At 45.4% G+C, this 18756-nt stretch overlaps 1 protein-coding gene across 6 annotated transcripts in view; it reads right to left on the bottom strand.

Annotated features, from left to right (window-relative positions):
- Nf1 (neurofibromin 1) overlaps nucleotides 1–5483 on the bottom strand; it is a 258116-nt gene extending 252633 nt beyond the window's left edge. For all 6 annotated transcript variants that reach the window (XM_057774561.1, XM_057774566.1, XM_057774564.1 and 3 more), the window contains exon 1: nucleotides 5116–5483. In XM_057774561.1, the coding sequence (XP_057630544.1) occupies nucleotides 5116–5175 (60 nt within the window). In that variant the 5' untranslated portion in view covers nucleotides 5176–5483. The remainder of the gene's footprint in view (nucleotides 1–5115) is intronic.
- Nucleotides 5484–18756: the final 13273 nt, after the last annotated feature.

Here is an 18756-nt window from a genome sequence, read left to right as displayed (position 1 = left end):
GCATGCATGTGGTGCACATACAAACAAGCCAACAAAACACCCATACACATAGAATAATAATAATTTTTAAAAACAGCTATTGAACCACAGGGCCAATCTATACACTTAAAACGGACCAGTTTTAGCTCAAACAACTTATTTGACAACCTAAAAGCAGATTAAGGAGAAACAGAATATGTATCTATTCCATTCAGTTTCTATCTACCTTTGCAAATGCCATTTCCCAATTTAAAAAAAAAAATGAATTACGTCTAAAACTGGCAACATATACTCATTAGGACATAAATATTTCACCTACATGCATTATAATCAGATAACATGAATGAGCTCAAAATGCCAAGATGAACAAAATAAATTTTCAAGTCAAGGTGAAAGGTTGGCGATGCAGCTCCATGGTAGATTACTATGTTTGGTTTGGGGGTAGGGGTTGGGGGGAATGATTTTTTTTTTTTTGTCTTTTGAGACAGGGTTTCTCTCTAGCTTTGGAGCCTGTCCTGGAACTAGCTCTTGCAGACCAGACCAGCCTTGAACTCACAAGTCACTGTCTCCCGAGTGCTGGGATTAAAAGTGTGTGCCACCACTGCCTGGCTTATTATATTTGTTTTTAATCAGGTCTGATGCACAAACTGTATCAAGTTTCTAATCAATTTCCATTGGAGTTCAGTATGCCTGTCATCATGGTGGCTAGTAATACAAACACAGCCATCCATGTAGTCATAAACTGAGCTGTCATCTTAACATGTGCTCATGCTACAGTGACTGAAGCAGCTCACCTGTACATGCGCTGGCTACAGTAAGAAGCAGCTTGCCACTCCTTGAGGCCAGTGAACAACTACAAACAGGAAAGTTTAAAACTTAAAAAAATAATTGAAATAACCAAGATTCTCATGTATAAATACCAGTACATACTAGGATTTTTCCTATTGTTGGTAAAATGTAAATTCTGGCTGGGGATCTCTGAGACTGTGACAGCAGCCTGATCTATATAGAGAGTTCCAGAGCAGCCAGGACCACAGTGAGACCCTGTCTCAAAAGGGGAAAAAACAAAACAGTAAACTCTTCTAACTACACTGGATAGCTTATTAAAACAAATTCTATGAGATCCTTACAAAATGTACTCCCCTAATTATCTGCCATTCAATACATTGCTCACACTAAAGCTCCTCGGGTCTATTATGTCACTGCACCTCTCTCAGCTGCAGTTTTTCAAAAACAAAAAAACAAACTTTAACAGTAAGATAAACTAGAGTGGGGCTGGAAAGACGGCTCGGTGGTTTAGATTTGCTCGTTGTTCTATCAGAGATCCAGAGTTTTGTTTCCAACACCCAAGTTGGAAACTCATACCCACCTATAACGCTCAGGTTCAACAGATACAACATCCTCTTCTGCCTGTGAGAGTACTATACACAAATACTTACACATGTATGTACACACATACACACATATGTACACACACATTAATAGTCTTTTAAAATCAGGGGAAATTGCAAGGCAAGTCATTCATTAAGACTATGCTCTTACTGCTCTAGCTAGGACCTCAAGAACTACATTGAACAGATATGGAGAGAGTGGATAACCTTGTCTTGTTCCTGATTTCAGTGGGATCGCTGGGAGTTTCTCTCCATTTAGTTTGATGTTGGCTGTTGACTTGCTGTATATGGCCTTTATTATGTTTAGGTATGTTCCTTTATCCCTGCTCTCTCCAAGACCTTTATCATGAAGGGATGTTGTATTTTGTTAAAAACTTTTTCGGCATCTAATGAGATGATCATATGGTTTTTATTTTTCAATTTGTTTATATGATGGATTACATTGACAGATTCTTGTATGTTGAACCATTCCTGCATCTATGGGATGAAGCTGACTTGATCATGGTGGATGATGGTTCTGATGTGTTCTTGAATTCAATTTGCCAGAATTTTATTTAGTATTTTTGCATTAATGTTCATGAGTGAGATTGGTCTGTAATTCTCTTTCTCAGTAAGGCCTTTATGTGGTTTGGGTATCAGGGTAATTGTAACCTCATAAAAAGAGTTTGTCAATGTTCCTTCTGTTTCTATTGTGTGGAACAATTTGAGGAGTATAGGTATTAATTCTTCTTTGAAAATCTTGCAGAATTCTGAGCTGAAACCATAAGACCCAACAGTACTACTTTTGGGTATATACCCAAAGGATGCTCAATCGTACCACAAGGACATGTGCTCAACTATGTTCATAGCAGTTTTGTTTGTTATAGCCAGAACCTGGAAACAACCTAAATGCCCCTTGACCGAAGAATGGATAAGGAAAATGTGGTACATTTATACAATGGAGTACTACACAGCAGAAAAAAATAACATCTTGAAATTTGCAGGAAAATGGGTGGTGCTAGAAAACATCATTTTGAGTGAGGTAACCCAGACACAGAAAGACAATTATCATATTACTCACTCATAAGTGGTTTTTAAACATAAAACAAAGAAAACCAGCCTACAAATCACAATCCCAGAAAACATAGACAACAATGAGGACCCTAAGAGAGACATACATGGACCTAATGTACATGGGAAGTAGAAAAAGACAAGATCTCCTGAGTAAATTTGGAGCATGGGGGCAATGGGAGAAGGTTGAAGGGGAGGGGAGAGAGGGAGGAGAGCAGAGAAAAATGTAGAGCTCAAGAAAATCAACTAAAAAAAAAAAAACTATGCTCTTTGAGAGTTCAGTTTTAGTTTGTCTATGCCAGTGGTTGTCTACTATTCATTAACCAATAAAAGCAACACATAGAAGGACCTCCCACACTACCTTCCCAACACTGCAACCTTTTAATACAGTTCCTCATATTGTGGTGACCCCAACCATAAAATTATTTTGTTGCTACTTCATAACCATAAGTTTGCTATTGTTATGAATCGTAATGTAAACATCTGTGTTTTCCCATGGCCTGAGGCGACCTCCTACACGAAAGGGTTGTTTGATCCCCAAAGGGGTCTCGTCTCACAGGCTGAGAAGCGCTGGTCTATGCACATTTTTAATATTTCTCTTTTTTTGGTTTACTTATTTCATTTTATGTGTATGAGCGCTTTGTCTGCATTTATGTGCACCACATGTTTGCTTGGTGCCACAGATCAGAAAGGGAATTAGAGCCCCTGAAACTGCAGTTACACATGACTGTGAACTACAATGTGAACCATATGAATGATGGAGACTGAACCCGGTCCTCTGCTCAGTAACAAGCACTTTTAACCACTGAGCCCATCTCTCGAGCCCCTTTAAGCCCTTTTTTTTTAAGTTCTGCACAGCGAGTCTTTCCTATCAAGTTTCAAATCTAACACTCTATTTGATGCTCCACTTAAATCTAATGCTCTATAATTCAGCCCATTTACACAGTAATATTTACTCCAACAGATGGGTTACCAGAACAGTTTTTTAGATACCTTTTGTTCTGGGAGCAGGATGAATGAAACAACTCCTTGAAGTCTGACAGCTATGAAATTTTATTTTATCTATGTAGGGTTTTTTATTTTGGGGGGAGGGGGTAGCTGTTTGAGACAGAATCTCCCTGTGTAACCTTAGCATCCTGGAATTTAATATGTAGACCAGGCTGACCTCAAACTCACAAAGATCCACCTGCCTCTGTGTGGGATGAAAAGCATGTGCCACTGCATTCAGCTCTATGTAGGTTCTTAACGCCCTATGTCTATTTCCCACTCTGTCAAGTCAAACAGATTGAGTTCTATAAAAATATTTTCTAGTCGGCCAGGCGGTGGTGGCGCACGCCTTTAATCCCAGCACTCATGAGGCAGAGGCAGGCAGATCTCTGTGAGTTTGAGGTCAGCCTGGTCTAAAAGAGCTAGTTCCAGGACAGGCTCCAAAAGCTACAGAGAAACCCTGTCTCGAACCCCCCCCCCAAAATATATTTTCTAGTCAAATTAAAGAGAAACCCTACTACCTGTCCAGTCCCATAATCAGTTTTGTGACTGCAACCAACCAATAAAATAGACTGGCTCAATTCTAAACAATTCCCTCAAGGGAAGACCCGGGCACAACTGGAGGGGGATGGGGAGACACCATTCTTTAAACCAGCCACAACTATCTACAGCTGCATAAAATTAAACTAGCTCTCAGAGATGAAAGGCTACACGTGGATTACCTCTTCATCAGCCTTAAAATTTAATGTGTGGAAAAACACGGCGAAAAAAAAGCAACCTTCCTAAACTATGAAACTTTTCCCTCCATCCCAAGCAGTCATAATTCAAGCACTGAAGAGAGTGAAGAGAGTCAAAAGTATGTCAAAACAACAACAAACCACGAGCAGAATTATCGGCACGAGGACCACAGCCCAGCTGTCTCAGGTCCCTACTCTGTAGCTCGAAACGCTGCTTTCCCTTCCCTTTCGCCCTTCTCCCCTTACTCCGGGAACAGTCTCACTTAGAAAGCCAATATTCACATCCTCGGACTTCTGGCAAGCAGGGACTAGAGAGGGAAATGGTGACGATCAAGGAACGAAAAAGGGGGGATCATTTCAGAACCACAATTTCCCCCTGCAAACGGCAACGTAAAGGGCAGCCTTGTGTCATCAGGCTATGGGGACGCTAGTGGGGGGACATCAAAAAGATCTGTGCACTTGACGACCCGGGGCAGAAAAGTAAGAAAACCTACTCCTGCCCCTAAGGGGCAGAAAATGGGGGTGGGGCGGGATAGTATCCTGATCCTACCGGGGGGAACGTACACAAATAGACCGGGGGTTCCTTCGGTTATTCCCAGTTTCGAGAGTGGCGGGTGCTAATGGAAGAGGGAAACCCTAACTAGGGAGGAGTAAGAACGATTAAATCCAGATGGAGCGCCCCTGAAAGCGCCCCCAGGTCACTCATTCCCCCAAGAGCAAGCGGAAGGGCTGGGATAAAGGGGATGGAGGGCTGGACATGGGCAAGGCCCCACCCCCCCGCTTTAGGAGGGAAGGAGAGCCCCAGCGCACCGCCGAATCCCCGGGCCGCCCCCTCGTGTCCCCCCTCCCCGGCCCGTCTCCGGCCTGAGGAGCCCCCCTGCAGCCTGCAAGGCAGCCGATCCTTCCTCCCCTCACCCACCGCGTCCCCACCCCCACCCGCTCCCACCTCCCGCCCGCCGCGGGCCCGTTACCTGCTCGTCGAAGCGGCTGACCACGGCCTGGACCCATTCCACCGGCCTGTGTGCGGCCATGTCCTCCCCGCGACCCGGGGACGGCGGATGGCCGGGTGGGCCGGCGTCCCGGACCCGCCGGAGGGCGGGCGGCGCTGAGGTGAAGGCAGCAGAGAGCCGAGCAGCTGAGGAGTGAGGGCAGCTAGCGTTCCCACGGGGGTGGGGACGGGGGCCCGCGCGGCCCGCCGGGAGGGGGACAGGGGAAGGGGGCGTTGGCGAGGAGGCTGGGGGAGGGGGTGGGGAGGGGAACCCGGGGAGGGGAGGGCGGTTGTGGGTGGCTCTCCCCACTAGCGCCGTCTCCCCTCAGCCATCACAGTCCGAGACGCCGCCATGACACCCCACCGGAAGTGGGATCCTTTCCACGGCCCGGGGAGAGGGAGAGCGAGCGAGCTCGAGATTGAGAGCGCGGCTGGGAAAGGGGAGGGGGAAGCCAGAGGGAAGGGGCCTGCCGCGCATGCGCCCGCGTCGGCCGGTTTCATTAATGAAAAAGCGAGTCCTCCTGGAGGTGACGTCACCTAACTCCTCTGGGCCCGGAGGCGCGCGTCCCTCTCCGCCGCCGGTCTCCCCACCTAGCCTGGCGCGGGGCTCCGGCAGGAGAATCTGAGCCGACTCCGGAGCGTCGGCTGGCATCGCCACCGCCGCCTCGGTCAGCCCTTTCCCCCGCCGGCCTCCGGGCTTGGATTGCTCCCGGGGCTGGAAGTTAGGGTGTCCTGAGGCTAGGCTTTCTCTCCGCGCGCTGATCTCTGCCGCTGATCTCTTGAGGAGGCTGTGTTCAGGCTCTCTTCCTTCGGCGCTTAAAGATACTAGGCACACACCGCCACGCAGTCGATGGGGCTTCTGAAGGCTACTGGAAAATACAAGGCCAAGAGAGAGTCCGTGATTTTTTTTAAGGTCACTTAAATTCCAAAACAAGACCCAATGGCGATCCAAGTTCTTAGAGACTCTAGAATCTCCAGCCTGAAACTCCTCTACTTAACTTAAAACTTTTGCACGGCTGATAATATAAAATTGAAGACTAATTCACCATACCGTAAAAGCCTTTAAAGGGCCTAACATATACATTCGCATTCATCGTCTCCTTTCAGCCTTTCAGCAAACCTTTCTAGTAGGGCTCAACTAGCCTTACCTCACTGATGAATAGGGACCTGGAGGTTCCAGGATCTCCCCAAAATCAGAGCTGATAGATACCAGAGTGGTTTGGCTTTAAGGACAATCGGCCTCGCCAGAAACAAGGGACTTCCTAATGCCCAGTACCAGAGTTTAAAGGACTTCTGTAGAATTGGTTGGGCCCTCTTACAAGGGAGGGTACTTTCAAAAGGTAGTTTGTTCTACACAGGAAGTCCCAGGCCAATCAGAGCTACACAGTGAAACACTCCTGGGTGGGGGACTCCGTAACTGGCATTGAATTTGAAAAGAGTTTTCCCCAGTGTACTTTACTTAGGTCAATGTTAAAATGTGCTCACGGGCGGGGTGTGGAGGTGCTCACCTTTATTAGAGGGAGGCGAATCTTCATGAGTTCCAAGCCAACCAAGGCACCTAGTCTCAAAAACAAACAAAAGCATGTATATGCTCAGGGCACACACTGTAGTAATCACCCGTTGGCCACACAGAAAGATACCAACTGGGTGATAAGATGAAACAAAACCACAATTTTCATTTCACCACAGAAAATCCACAAAACCCGTATACAAAGTGATCTATCTGTAAGAGAAGTTCCACATCTGGGTAGGTTGGTGATCTTTCAGAGTGAATGTTAAATTAATGTTTCATTTGACTAAAACAAAAGGCCATTTCTATGATCCCTTCTCGAAGGATGCAAGGTGGATGCTAATTTCTTTAGATGATGTCAGTAAAGATGACAATGCTAAAAAGAAGTGGATGAATATTAAACAGCCACCTGTGTGTCCTCCACCCAGGACCCCTGAGAAAGCTCCTGCTCACTGCCCAAATAGTATGCCAACATGTCTGCTTCGCTGCTAAGCATCTAGCCCCACGCTTCCCTTTGCTTCTGAAAACCCCTGGGATTTTGCCTTCATCTTTGAAACTCTTGGACATGGGTGAGCCCTGGGTTCCCTTCCCTCCACTGATACTCCATTGCTAAATGTCCTCTATCTCCTTCCTCTCCTTGTCTGGTTTCTTCCCTGGTTGTCTCTGTTCCTCTCTGACTTCAAGTGCTGGCTTTTGCTCTTCCGTTCTTTACTCAGACTCCAGTCAGGGTGTCATTAATGCATCTTGCTGTGCATGTGTACCAAGTGCTTTTTCCTCTTCTGTACACCAAGCTGCTCATTGCAGATGGAGGCATAGTCTTCAGCCAGCCTCTTCTCTACTGAACTCAGTCTTTTAAACCAATAGCACGTATCTATCAACCTGTTCTACACTGTACACTTCCTTAATGCTTGGTAGTAGACAGGGACTCTAACCCAAATCAGCAGTGGAGGTGGTGCATAGACTGGTTAACTGAGGAGCGTCCCCTCCCCACCCCCATCCATGAAGTCACTCAGCTCCAGACAAATACTGCCATGCAAAAATGTGGACTCCATATTACTAGAACTTCCAGTTCGAGGCTAGAAATGCAAACTTATGTACAGATTCTTCTAATTTTGACATTGTGGCAGCCGATACACATTTTTCAATGCTGTACAGCCAAACAAAGTTAGCTGTCTGAATTTAGCTTATGGAAACCAACTGGACTAGCTGTAATCTAGAGGAAAGGCATGTTCTTCTGAGTAGAATTTGGTTTGTAGCCTAACTTCCCATATTTGTATGCACTGTCAAAAGTAAGTAGATTAGGGATTATGTAAGTGCTCAGTACAGTTTTAAGTGGATCTCCCTCATGTGTCCCCCAATAAATAAAAAAATGCCAATTATTTTTTTCAAGAGTCTTTAATTTTTGTCTGTAGGAGTGTTTTACCTGCATGTTTAGCTAAGTACCATGTGTGTGCAGTGCCTGAGAGAGTCAGAAGAGGCATCAGATCCCCAGGAACTGGAGTTAACAGATAGTTGTAAGCCACCATGTGGGTGCTGGGAATCAAATCAGAGTCCTCTGAAAAAGCAACCAGCATTCTTAACCACTGCGCCATCCCACCAGCCCCCCTCAGGGATCTTGTTCAAAGTCTCGAGGTATTTCCTCTATTCCACCCTCTCCCCATCTCCACTGGTACAGCATCTCCCCACTCAGTACCCCCGCACACCAAAGGATGCAGGCTCTTCCAGCTGAGACACCTGTTTGCTGGCTTCTGGGGGTGGTAGTGGCCAGTAGCTGTCCTCGGAATCCCACTATAGGAATTGCCCACAGCTAAAGAGAGCTCCCCTTATTTTTGTTTTAGAAGTTGACTATGACTATCAATCACTTATAATCAACCCCCTTTAAATGAAAACAAACATTTAAAAACAATTATTTTGGGAATTTAGGCATAGTTTTCTCTAAACTGCTTCCTGCTTTTTGTTGGGCAAAATATTTTTTGGATTCACAGAGACCTTTCAGGGCTCTTGTTCCATCAAACCACATTAGCCTGGAAGGAATCCACAGGTTCCAGACCTCTGGAGAAGCAAAAGCAGAACCTCTTTTCCAAAGTAACATGTCCTTAGACTCAAATTTTGAAGTCAAGATACCTTTAAAATATTTATGTTAATTTACCTCAGCAGTCCATATAATGAAATATCTCTGTACTTAGCTCATTCACAGTCAAAAAACTCAAAGAAAACACAATAGTGGACATAATCTAGACTCTCTGTGTATTTTCTATCTTTACATGGCTTATTTTTATTATTCTATTATTTTTTCTCTACACGTTTAATATTTATTTTATTATCTTTACTCCTTTAATCTATGACTGTACTCTTTTATATTATAACTGGCTATCCTCTTTTTCCTCTCCCTCCCAAGTCTACAGACATTTTTGAAACACTGTGTCTCGTCTAGAGGTCTTTTATGTCTGAATCTGTCCTATTGGGTATCTGAAATCTTTTTCTGACAAGGAGCATTTTAAAATTGTAAACAGTATAGTTGCAGCATCCCCGGATGCTGGCTCCACCTCTCTTGGCCTTTTAATATGGTGGAGGTACACTTACTGCCAGCTCTTGGACTCCCAGGGGGGGCTGTGCTCACTACCTCAACTCTAGGAAGGAGCATGCAGCACATAAACCCTTTTTGTCTGAGTAAAAGCTAAAAACACTGCATGGCCTGGAAATGTCTCTGTGTATGGTGGTGGTAATCCACCATGCTTTCCTGCTCTTGCATGCCTAGCAGACCTGATCCAGCTGCTTGCCCAGCGGATGTGCTGAGTGCCAGGCATGCTCTCAACTATTTTCCTCCTAACCCTGAATGGGCATACAAGCATCCCGACCCAAAATGTGTGGCTGGCCATGTTGGTGAGCCCCAAACGTATGCGCTTCATTTTGCAAATGGAGACTGCTCATTTGTTCCCGGCCACCCAGACCTGAATAATCACACAGAAACTATATTAAATACAACACTACTTGGCCAAAACTTTGGCATAATCCTGGCTAACTCATATCTTAAATTAACCCATTTCTATTAATCTGTGTATCACCAGAAGGCTATGACCTACCAGTAAGGTTCTGGTGTTCCAGAGTCTTTCTCCTTCAGCAGCTACACAGTGTCTCCCTGACTCTGCCTACTCTCTCTGTATATCTCTGTTCAGATTTCCCACCTGGCTCTATTCTGCTAAGTCATTAGCCAAAGCAGCTTCTTTATTAACCAATGGTAATAAAACATATTCACAGCATACAGAGGGGAATCCCACATCAAGGCAGGACAGGCCAAGTTCAAGACCAACTAAGTGAGTGAGACCCTGTCCCAGAACACCAACATATGCAGATGAAATTGTGCTACTATGGATGTAGAAACCTGGGCCATGGAGAAAGACAACAAAAGTCTTAGAGAATTAGTTGCCAAAGGCTAAGGATGAAAAAGTGTCATCTCATCAGAGATGACATAGAAAGAGTGAAGGCATAGAAAGCTGAGTATGAGACGGGACTTCATTACAAGAGCAGCGGGACTCCAACATGATTCTTAGCTCTGGCAAGTCTGCTAGGCCAAGGTCCGGGCTAGCAGTTGGGAAAGTAGGGCTCTGACACCTGTGCCAGGACATTTTTTCCAGGCATCTAAAAACCTTAAAACCCCATCACCTTGAGTGCTCTGGGGTTGCAGAAGTGGCTCTGATCACCACATTAAAGGCCAGAGCCTCCTCATCTCTCATCCATAAGTTTATCCACCTTGCAAGAGAAAATGAGCCCTTCTCAGGATCTAACAATACCTTTTCACCTGCACCAGACTAAGGTCAAGCCACAAAATAACCCCACCAAGGAAATGGCCAAACCACTAATGGAAGGAAAGCAATGTGTATATTAAAGGAGATAAAGCCAGCCTCTGTGTGTGTGTGTGTGTGTGTGTGTGTGTGTGTGTGTGTGTGTGTGTGTGTGTGTAGAAGCTAGGAGAGCCTGGGATCAGGTTCCCAGATTGCTTTGGGAAAGGAGAGAGAAAGAGAAAACATAATACTAAACAAAGCAGTTTATTGATGGAAGCACATTCCTGTACTGTGGTATCTACATCTTGGCCAGGCCCCCAGGAAATGGTGCTAACGGGTTACTAGCTTGGTTCCAGGAAGTTTAGAGAAGCAATGGCCTGTACTGGGCAAAACAGAAAAATTAGAGGTGTCTGGAAAAACAACAAAATAAGAGAGAACTAGACGCAGGGAAGCACTCAGGTGCTCAGGTAGGAGGATCATGAGTTTCAGGCCAGTCTGGAAAACAGTGAGTATGAGACCAGCTAGCTAAATACAAAAACTCCAAAAAAAAAAAAAAAAAAGTAGATCCACAATGTATCCCCCCCCCTCCGCAAAAAAGCTGGTTGTGTTCTGCCTTCTGTCATAAACTGGTGAGGGGGGTGTAGCATTCCTGAGAAGCCTGCGGTGGTTCTCTGTGGACCAGGGCTACTGATAGACAATATTCTAGAGTTAGGAGCAATAGGCTTCATAATACTCTAGATTAAGTAGCATTGTTTTAGATGCCAAGATTAGAGTGGACCTGGCCTCCAGAAAGCCATGAACATAGTTACGAGAACACTAGGAGAAATATAGGTAGGCTGTAATAATATTTTGTTGTGTTTTGACAAATAAAGCTTGCCTGAAGATCAGAGTACAGAGCTAAGCTTCTAGAGGCCGGGTAGTGGTGGCACATACCTTTAATCCCAGCACTGGGGGGGGGGGGGGGATCTCTGTTAATTCAAGGCCACCCTGGGCTACACAAGCCTGAATCTGTCTTAAAGAGAAACAGAACTCACACAAAGAGCACCCTAGCTCTTGAGACCTCACGCCTTTCATCCCAGCACTAGGGAGGTGGAGACAGGAGTGATATGGCTGGGTGGAAAGAGGAATATAAGATGGGAGGAGACAGGAGCTCAGAGGTAGTCTGAGGTTTGGTGGAGACAGTTGCAGTTCGAGGATGCAGTCTGAGGACAGGATCGCCCCTTTGGTCTGAGGATGCGGTGGAGGTAAAAGGTCTCTACAGTGGCTGGCTGCTGTTTCTCTGATCTCTCAGCTTTCGGCCCCTAATATCTGACTCTGGGTTTTATTTATTAAGGCCAATTAAAATTATTGCTATATTGGGTAACTAATCAAGTCCAATATATAATTTTTAAAACCCAGGGATAAAGGAGGAAGAGTCGGAGAAGCTACCCCTGGTGAGCATTTCCCTGCTCCCTTTCCCCTCTTTCTTTCTTTCTTTCTTTCTGTCTGTCTGTCTGTCTGTCTGTCTTTCTTTTTCTCTTTTTTTTTCTGGTTTTTTGAGACAGAGTTCTCTGTGTATTCCTGACTGTCCTGGAACTTGCTCTGTAGACCAGGCTGGCCTCTAACTCAAGAGATCTGCCTGCCTCTGTCTCCCAAGTACTGGGATTAAAGGCATGAGCCACCACTGCCAGGTTCTCAAGCCAATTTCCAGAATTTAAGAACTTAAGAAGACTGAATTTCTATCAAAACAGTGAAACAAAGGGCCCACTGGTCCTCACTGCATGTAGAAGCAGAGTAGACATATTTAATTGTTGGTAGAATTGTGTTATCTGTTCTTTGGCCTTAGGACAAAGGTTTCATAGCAGGAAAGATCAAGTAGAGGCCTCAGTACCTGTTCCTGTCCATCCCAACCAAAAGCATACATTTTCGAAAGTAGCCTGCTGTTGGATATGATGGCACTGGCCTGTTATCCCAGTACTCAGGAGGACAAGGAGTTCAGGATTGTCCTTAGTTACATAGTGAATTTGAAGCCAAGCTGTGGTGTGTGTGTGTGTATACACATACATACATACATACATACAGGAAGTCTTGTCTCAAAGCAAAACAAACTGCATGGCTAACCTGAGGGAATGGCAGCAATGAGGGAGAAGTACAGATCAGTAGAGGCTCCTACTCACAACGCTGATCTAGCTACTGGTGGCACAAGACACCCAGCGTGTCAGAAATGGCATGCGGTTTTTGTCATTTGCTTTCCATCCTCCTAAGAATCCAAAGTCTCCAGGTGAAGCTAAAAGAAGCCTGGGCCCTCATCCTTCCTCAAGCGGTGATACTGACACTGAATCATCCACCTCTGGAGGCCAGGTTATATAGAACAATATAATAGGCATTCTATTAGGCATCTACATCTGGATTCGGAGCTGAAGAAGCCCTAAATACACCAGTGGATGCTCTGAATTGCAAAGACTGAAAGACCTAAGTATCACAAAAGGAGGACCTGATGAATGGAAGGAGAAATGACTTTGAGAAGAATTGCTGTAAATTATAACCTGGAAAATACACACTAGAATTTGGGGTTGGGGGTTATCTGGTTGTTTGGGATTTTTTGTTTGTTTGTTTGGTTTTTGGTAGTAGGAATTGAACTCAGAGACTCATGCATGCTTAGCATACACACCACTACCAAGTCACCTCTTACCCCCAATTGCTAGGTTCTTTGTCTAGGTGCAGAACTGCTCAGCTGTGGCCCAGGGTCTATTGGATTGCTTATTGTAAGTACTTACGTGATTCTCAGTAGTACTGTTGTAACAAGACACTGGAAGAACATTGTGTTAAGTTAGGCAGGGGACTCAGGAGGCTGAAACAGGAGGATTGACATGTCTGAGGACAACCTGGGCTACACTGTGAATTCCAGGTTAGATGTGTTACTAATTAAGACCTTGTCAAAAGAAAGCCAAAACAAACAAAAAAATCCAACCACCACCACTGGGAAGGGGTACAAAGAGAAAAACAAGAGTCAGAGAAGAAATGTACTGGATTAGTCCTTCACTAGAGAAGTAGTTGCTCTCTCTTTGCCTGTCCTTATATCCCTCCTTTCCCCTTCCCGAAACTTGCTCTGTTCACCCGTCCTTCCTCCCCTGATCCGTTAAGCACATGTTCATCTTGTCCTCACCACAGTCTTGCTAAGTTTCTAACTCTACAGATATCAAACCACAGGCATGCCATAACAAATTTGTTTTGATGAATTAATCAAAGGGGCGCAGCTGGAAGCAATTAGTTCCAGGCTAATTGTTATCAATGCCTAAGCAACAAAAGTGAGCATGCAGCCTCATCCCTGGGTAGACATCCTCTGACCTAGACATTGAAACAGGAGGTTACAAACAGTTGAGAAAAACGTGTCTTCCTCGGGTATCTAGTGGCTGGGGAAAGTGCTTTCTCCTCAGTCGTTAGTGACACAGTCTCACCCATTTTCCTTTCAGAGAACTCAAAGTCAGTCATTCATGTCTTCCTTCATCCGTGAATGCCTTTGCAGCTACATGGGATGGACTGTAGCTAGATCTTGTTCTCGTTCAAGAGGTGAGGCCTTGTTATATTTCAAGCAGGTCTCAGACGCTGGACTCAAATAACTCTCCCACCTCAGCTTTCCATGCAGCTTTCCCAGCTTTAGAGCTGTGCCTCAAATGCCTCCCAAAAGTCCCCCAAATAGCACCACAGTAATGCTACATAGCCTTTAAGTGGTGGAGCCCCAAAGGAGAACTGTTGTGGACTATTTAACTATGTTTTCTGTGCTGCATTTCTTTAACCATGTAAAGATGTATTGCTTTGCCTGCCTAAGGCACCTGATTGGTCTAATAAAAAGCTCAATGGCCGCCAGGTAGTGGTGGTACACACCTTTAATCCTAACACTTGGGAATCCTAAACTTGTGTGTAGCACAGAGGTAGGTGGATCTCTGTGAGTTCAAGGTCAGCCTGGTCTACAGAGTTAGTTCCAGGACGGGGGGGGGGGGGGGTGGCGACACAGAGAAACCCTGTTTCAAAAAAACAAACAAGCAATCAAACAAAAAAGTTGAATGAGCAATAGCTAGGCAGTAGAGGGAGAGGTGGGGCTGGTAGATAGAATAAGTAGAAGGAGGTTCAGACCGGTTCAGACCAGTTCAAACCAGACCATACCAGTTCAGACTGGTTCCAACTGGTTTAGACGGGTCCAGTCCAGTTTAGGTCCAGTTTAGACCAGCCCAAACCAGACCAGGCTGGTCCCAGCTGGTTCAGACCACTCAAAACCAGACCAGACTGGTTCAGACCAACTCGAACCGGACCAGACCAGGTCAGACTGGCCCCAACCAGTTCAGACCGGTTCAAACCTGGCAAGACTGGCTCCAACCGGTTTAGACTGGTTCAAACCGGTTTAGACCAGTTCAGGCCGGCCCAAACCAGTTTAGACCAGTTCAAACCAGGCAAGACCGGCTCCAAACCGGTTCAGGCCAGGCCAGGCTGGTTCCGACCAGTTTAAACCAGTTCGGACTGGGTCAAACTGGACCAGACCAGTTCAGACCGGTTCCAGTAGGTTCAGACCAGCTCAGACCAGACCAGCTCAGGCTAGATCCAGCCAGTTTAGACCAGTTCAGAGTAGTTTAGACCGGCTCAAACCGGACCAGACCAGTTCCAACTGGTTTAGACTGGTTTAGACCAATTAAGACCAGTTCAAACCGGGCAAGACCGTCTCCAGATCGGTTTAGACCAGTTTGGACGGGTTCAAAACCGGGCCAGGCTGGTTCAAACTGGTTTGGACTGGGTCAAACTGGACCAGACCGGTTCCAGCCGGTTCAGAACAGTTTAGACCGGTTGCAGCTGGTTTACTGTTTCAAACCAGACCAGACCAGTTCCAACCGGTTTGGACCCGTACAAGCCAGATCCGACCAGTTTAGACCAGTTCAGAGCAGTTTAGACCCGCTCAAACCAGACCCGACTGGTTCCAGCTGGTTTGGACCGGCCTGAACCGGCTTAGACTGGCTCAGACTGGCTCAAACTGGGCCAGACCAGTTCAGGCTGGTTCCAACTGGTTTGGACCGATTCAGACTGGTTCAAACCAGTTTAGATTGCCTGAGATGTGGAAGGCCACATGTCCTTGCATTAAAAGAAGCTGGCTGAGAGAGGGCAGGAATATTTGGGTAACAACATATAAAACATTGTTGTGGAATATTTATGTACACAAGACGTATCTCTGATTGGCTTCATAAAGAGCTGAATGCCCAATAGCTAGGCAGAAGAGGATAGATAGGATTTCCAGGGAGAGAGAGGAAGAGGAGGAGGAATCTAGGTGCGCAGATTTCGCCAGGGACTCTGAAGAAGTTGAACATGCGCTATAGAACAGAGGTAACCAAGCCACGTGGCAGACTGTAGATTAAAAGAGACAGGTCAATTGGAGCTATAAGAGCTACTTGGAAAAAAGTCTAAGCTTTCATACTTAGAAAGTCTCCATGTTGTTATTGTGGAGCTGGTGGTCCCACAAAACAAAGTTCAACTACATTTGAGAAGGTTTGTTACAAAACATGGCTATAAAGCAGGCAGGATGGGCAGAGTTACAAGCTGTCCAGCAGAGCACTAAGGAGAATGCCAGAGAAGGAGCCATTCTTGGCAAAGCCTGTAGATCTGACAGAAAAGACTGGAACCCATTGCTTCTCGTGCATGTACAAAAGATGACTGTTACCCAAACCCCAAACCACAGCTACATCCTAGCTGGGTCTCAGAAAAGCAAACATTTTTAACCAGCTTCAGGCGTAGAAGACACAGGTTTATCTTTGGCTCCAGCTATGCAACTGCAAATGCATGCATCATTTTGCAAGGTCAAGTTCTTGGTTTGAGCTTCTTCAGTTTACCTAAACAGAATGGGAGCATGTGGGAAGGATGTTGGAGGTCACAGCACGGATGGGGAATCTGGGGTACTCATCCCAAGAAACAAGCAGGAACCAGTGGAGCTGAGTCAACAGGAAACCCTGCCAAAGTGATGACTTACAGGAACATCACCCACAGCTACAGCCACTGCCAGTCTAGTCCACATCATCTGCTATGGATACCTCCTAGGGTCTCCTGTGTCTTTGCTCTATCAGCCTCTAAGCATCTTTCTGGCTACAGCATCCCATGAGCTAAGCCAGGAAGCAGAGGCAGGGATGTTTAGCCTTCTCCTGCTTCCACAAGCAGGAACTTGCCCATCAAGACTCTAAAAGCAGAGCTCTCACTAAATAAGGAGGAGATTTAGTGGGTTTTTTTGGTATTTTTGTTTTGTTTTGGCTTGTTTGTTTGTTTGGTTCTTCGAGACAGAGTTTCACTGTGCAGTCCTCCCTGGCTGTCCTGGAACTCACTCAGTAGACAAGGCTTGCCTCTGCCTCTTGAGTGCTGGGATTAAAGATGTGTGTCCCACCACCACCTAGATGAGATTTAGTGTTATGTAATCCCTGGCCTCTGAAAACAAAAGGTATCTGTGTAAAAGATTGAATTTTCTATTCCAGTTTAATCTAAACACATGGTAGACTTTTGAAGAATATGTTAAAGATCCAGCCATTTGTTTTATGTCATATACGAGGGTGGGCTGCATAGGACATGGTAAGTTAAGTACATGGCCTGAACCGGAACAGATCTGGCTTGAAGCACAGAGTTGCCATCAGCAAAATAAAGTAGAGTGCCTCAAGGGTTGCTAAACTTCCTTCACTCTCAGTTTTTTCATTTCAAAATAAGAATAATGCTTAAAAACCCAAATAAATAACCTCCCCCCAAAAATAAAAACCAGTGGAGCCGAGTGAAGTATGATGCACACCTTTAGTTCCAACTTCTTAGAAGCCTGAGACAGGAGAATGACTTGAACCCAGATTCCAGGTCAACCTGAACAACATAGTGAAGCAGCAGGAACTGGTAGTGTAAGCCTGTAGTGGTATCACTTGGAAGACTGACATGGGAGGATCACAAGTTCAAGACCAGCCTAGGAAGGAAGAAGTAAATGAAACCAGGCACGGTGGCATATGCCTGTGGTCCCAGCACTCAAGAGGATGGGGAGTTCAAGGTCAACCTTGGATACATAGTTTTGTTTTGTTTCTTAAGTTTATTTTTATTTTATGTGCATGGGTATTTTGCCTACATGTATGTCTGTGCATCACATATGAGCAGTTGCACGGTGCCTGTGGAGCCCAGAAGTTGCTGTCAGTTCCCCGGATCTGGAGTTACAGATGGTCATGAGATGCTGTGTGAGTGACTGAATTCCGAATTCAGATCCTCTGAAGGAGCAGCAAATCCTCACAGCCACTGAGCCACATCTCCGCCCCAGTTACACAGGAAGTTTGAAGCCAATTGGCATACTGAAGGCCCTGCTCAAAGGGGTTGGGGACTGGACATGGTGACAGAGAGAGGCAAGCAGATCTCTGTGGGTTTGAAGCCAGCCTGCTCTACATAATGAGGGATTTTATTAAAGGAAAAAGAGACATTCAGTCTCCTCTCTGCTCCTAGAACTTTTAGCCTGACCTCCCCACACCTAAATGATGCTCCCACCACTACCTGTTGAAGTATTTGTACACATTGAATGCTGCTCTGGACTCTAGCATCCGCATCCCATCCCCTGCCTTCTCCAGACAGAGGCTGTTTGTTACAGCTTCAGGGTTCCAAGTGCCTCAGGCCTCGCTTCCTGGGACACCTGTACTCAGGCACGCATACCCACACACAGACATGTAACTAAAAATACATTAAGTTTTTAAGTAAGGAAGAATAAAAAAATCTACATATCTGTGTTATAGATAGTAAATTAGATAAATTACGCATATTTTGTTCATAATAATAAATATCAAGTGGTTTCATGGGTTGCTGTAAACTGAGGTTCCTCTGTTCTGCCCTGTCCTGCATCTGCTTCTAAATAACCACTCAGAGGTTTGTATTAATTATTAATCCTCCACCAATAGTTCGGACTTATTACTAGCTAACTCTTACATTTAAATTAACCCATATTTCTATCTATGTTTTGTCACGTGGTTCAAGACTTGTTATCTCATTTTCTACACATCTTTCTTATTCAGCGGCTGGCTGGCATCTCCCTCAACTCCCTCCTTTCATCTGAGTTCTCAGTTTGGTTGTTCCATCTAACCTTATCCTACCTGGCTATTGGTCAAACAGCTTTTATTATTAACCAATGAGAGGAATACATACTCTCAGCATACAAAAAGATCATCCCACAGCAGGTTGCCAGTGAAGATGCTCCTCTAGGGAGGATTCACTTCCTTCTGTAGCACTTATCACATGGAAGTTTCTCCTTTGATCATCTGGATGAGATCCTTTTGGCAGAAGGAAGCCATATTTGTAGAAAATGATAGTGTTGGTATAA

Source organism: Chionomys nivalis, chromosome 7 (assembly GCF_950005125.1).
Source record: "Chionomys nivalis chromosome 7, mChiNiv1.1, whole genome shotgun sequence".
Taxonomy (NCBI): Eukaryota; Metazoa; Chordata; class Mammalia; order Rodentia; family Cricetidae; genus Chionomys; species Chionomys nivalis.
Note: the sequence above shows the minus strand (reverse complement) of the source record. Positions and strands in the feature narration are given on the sequence as shown.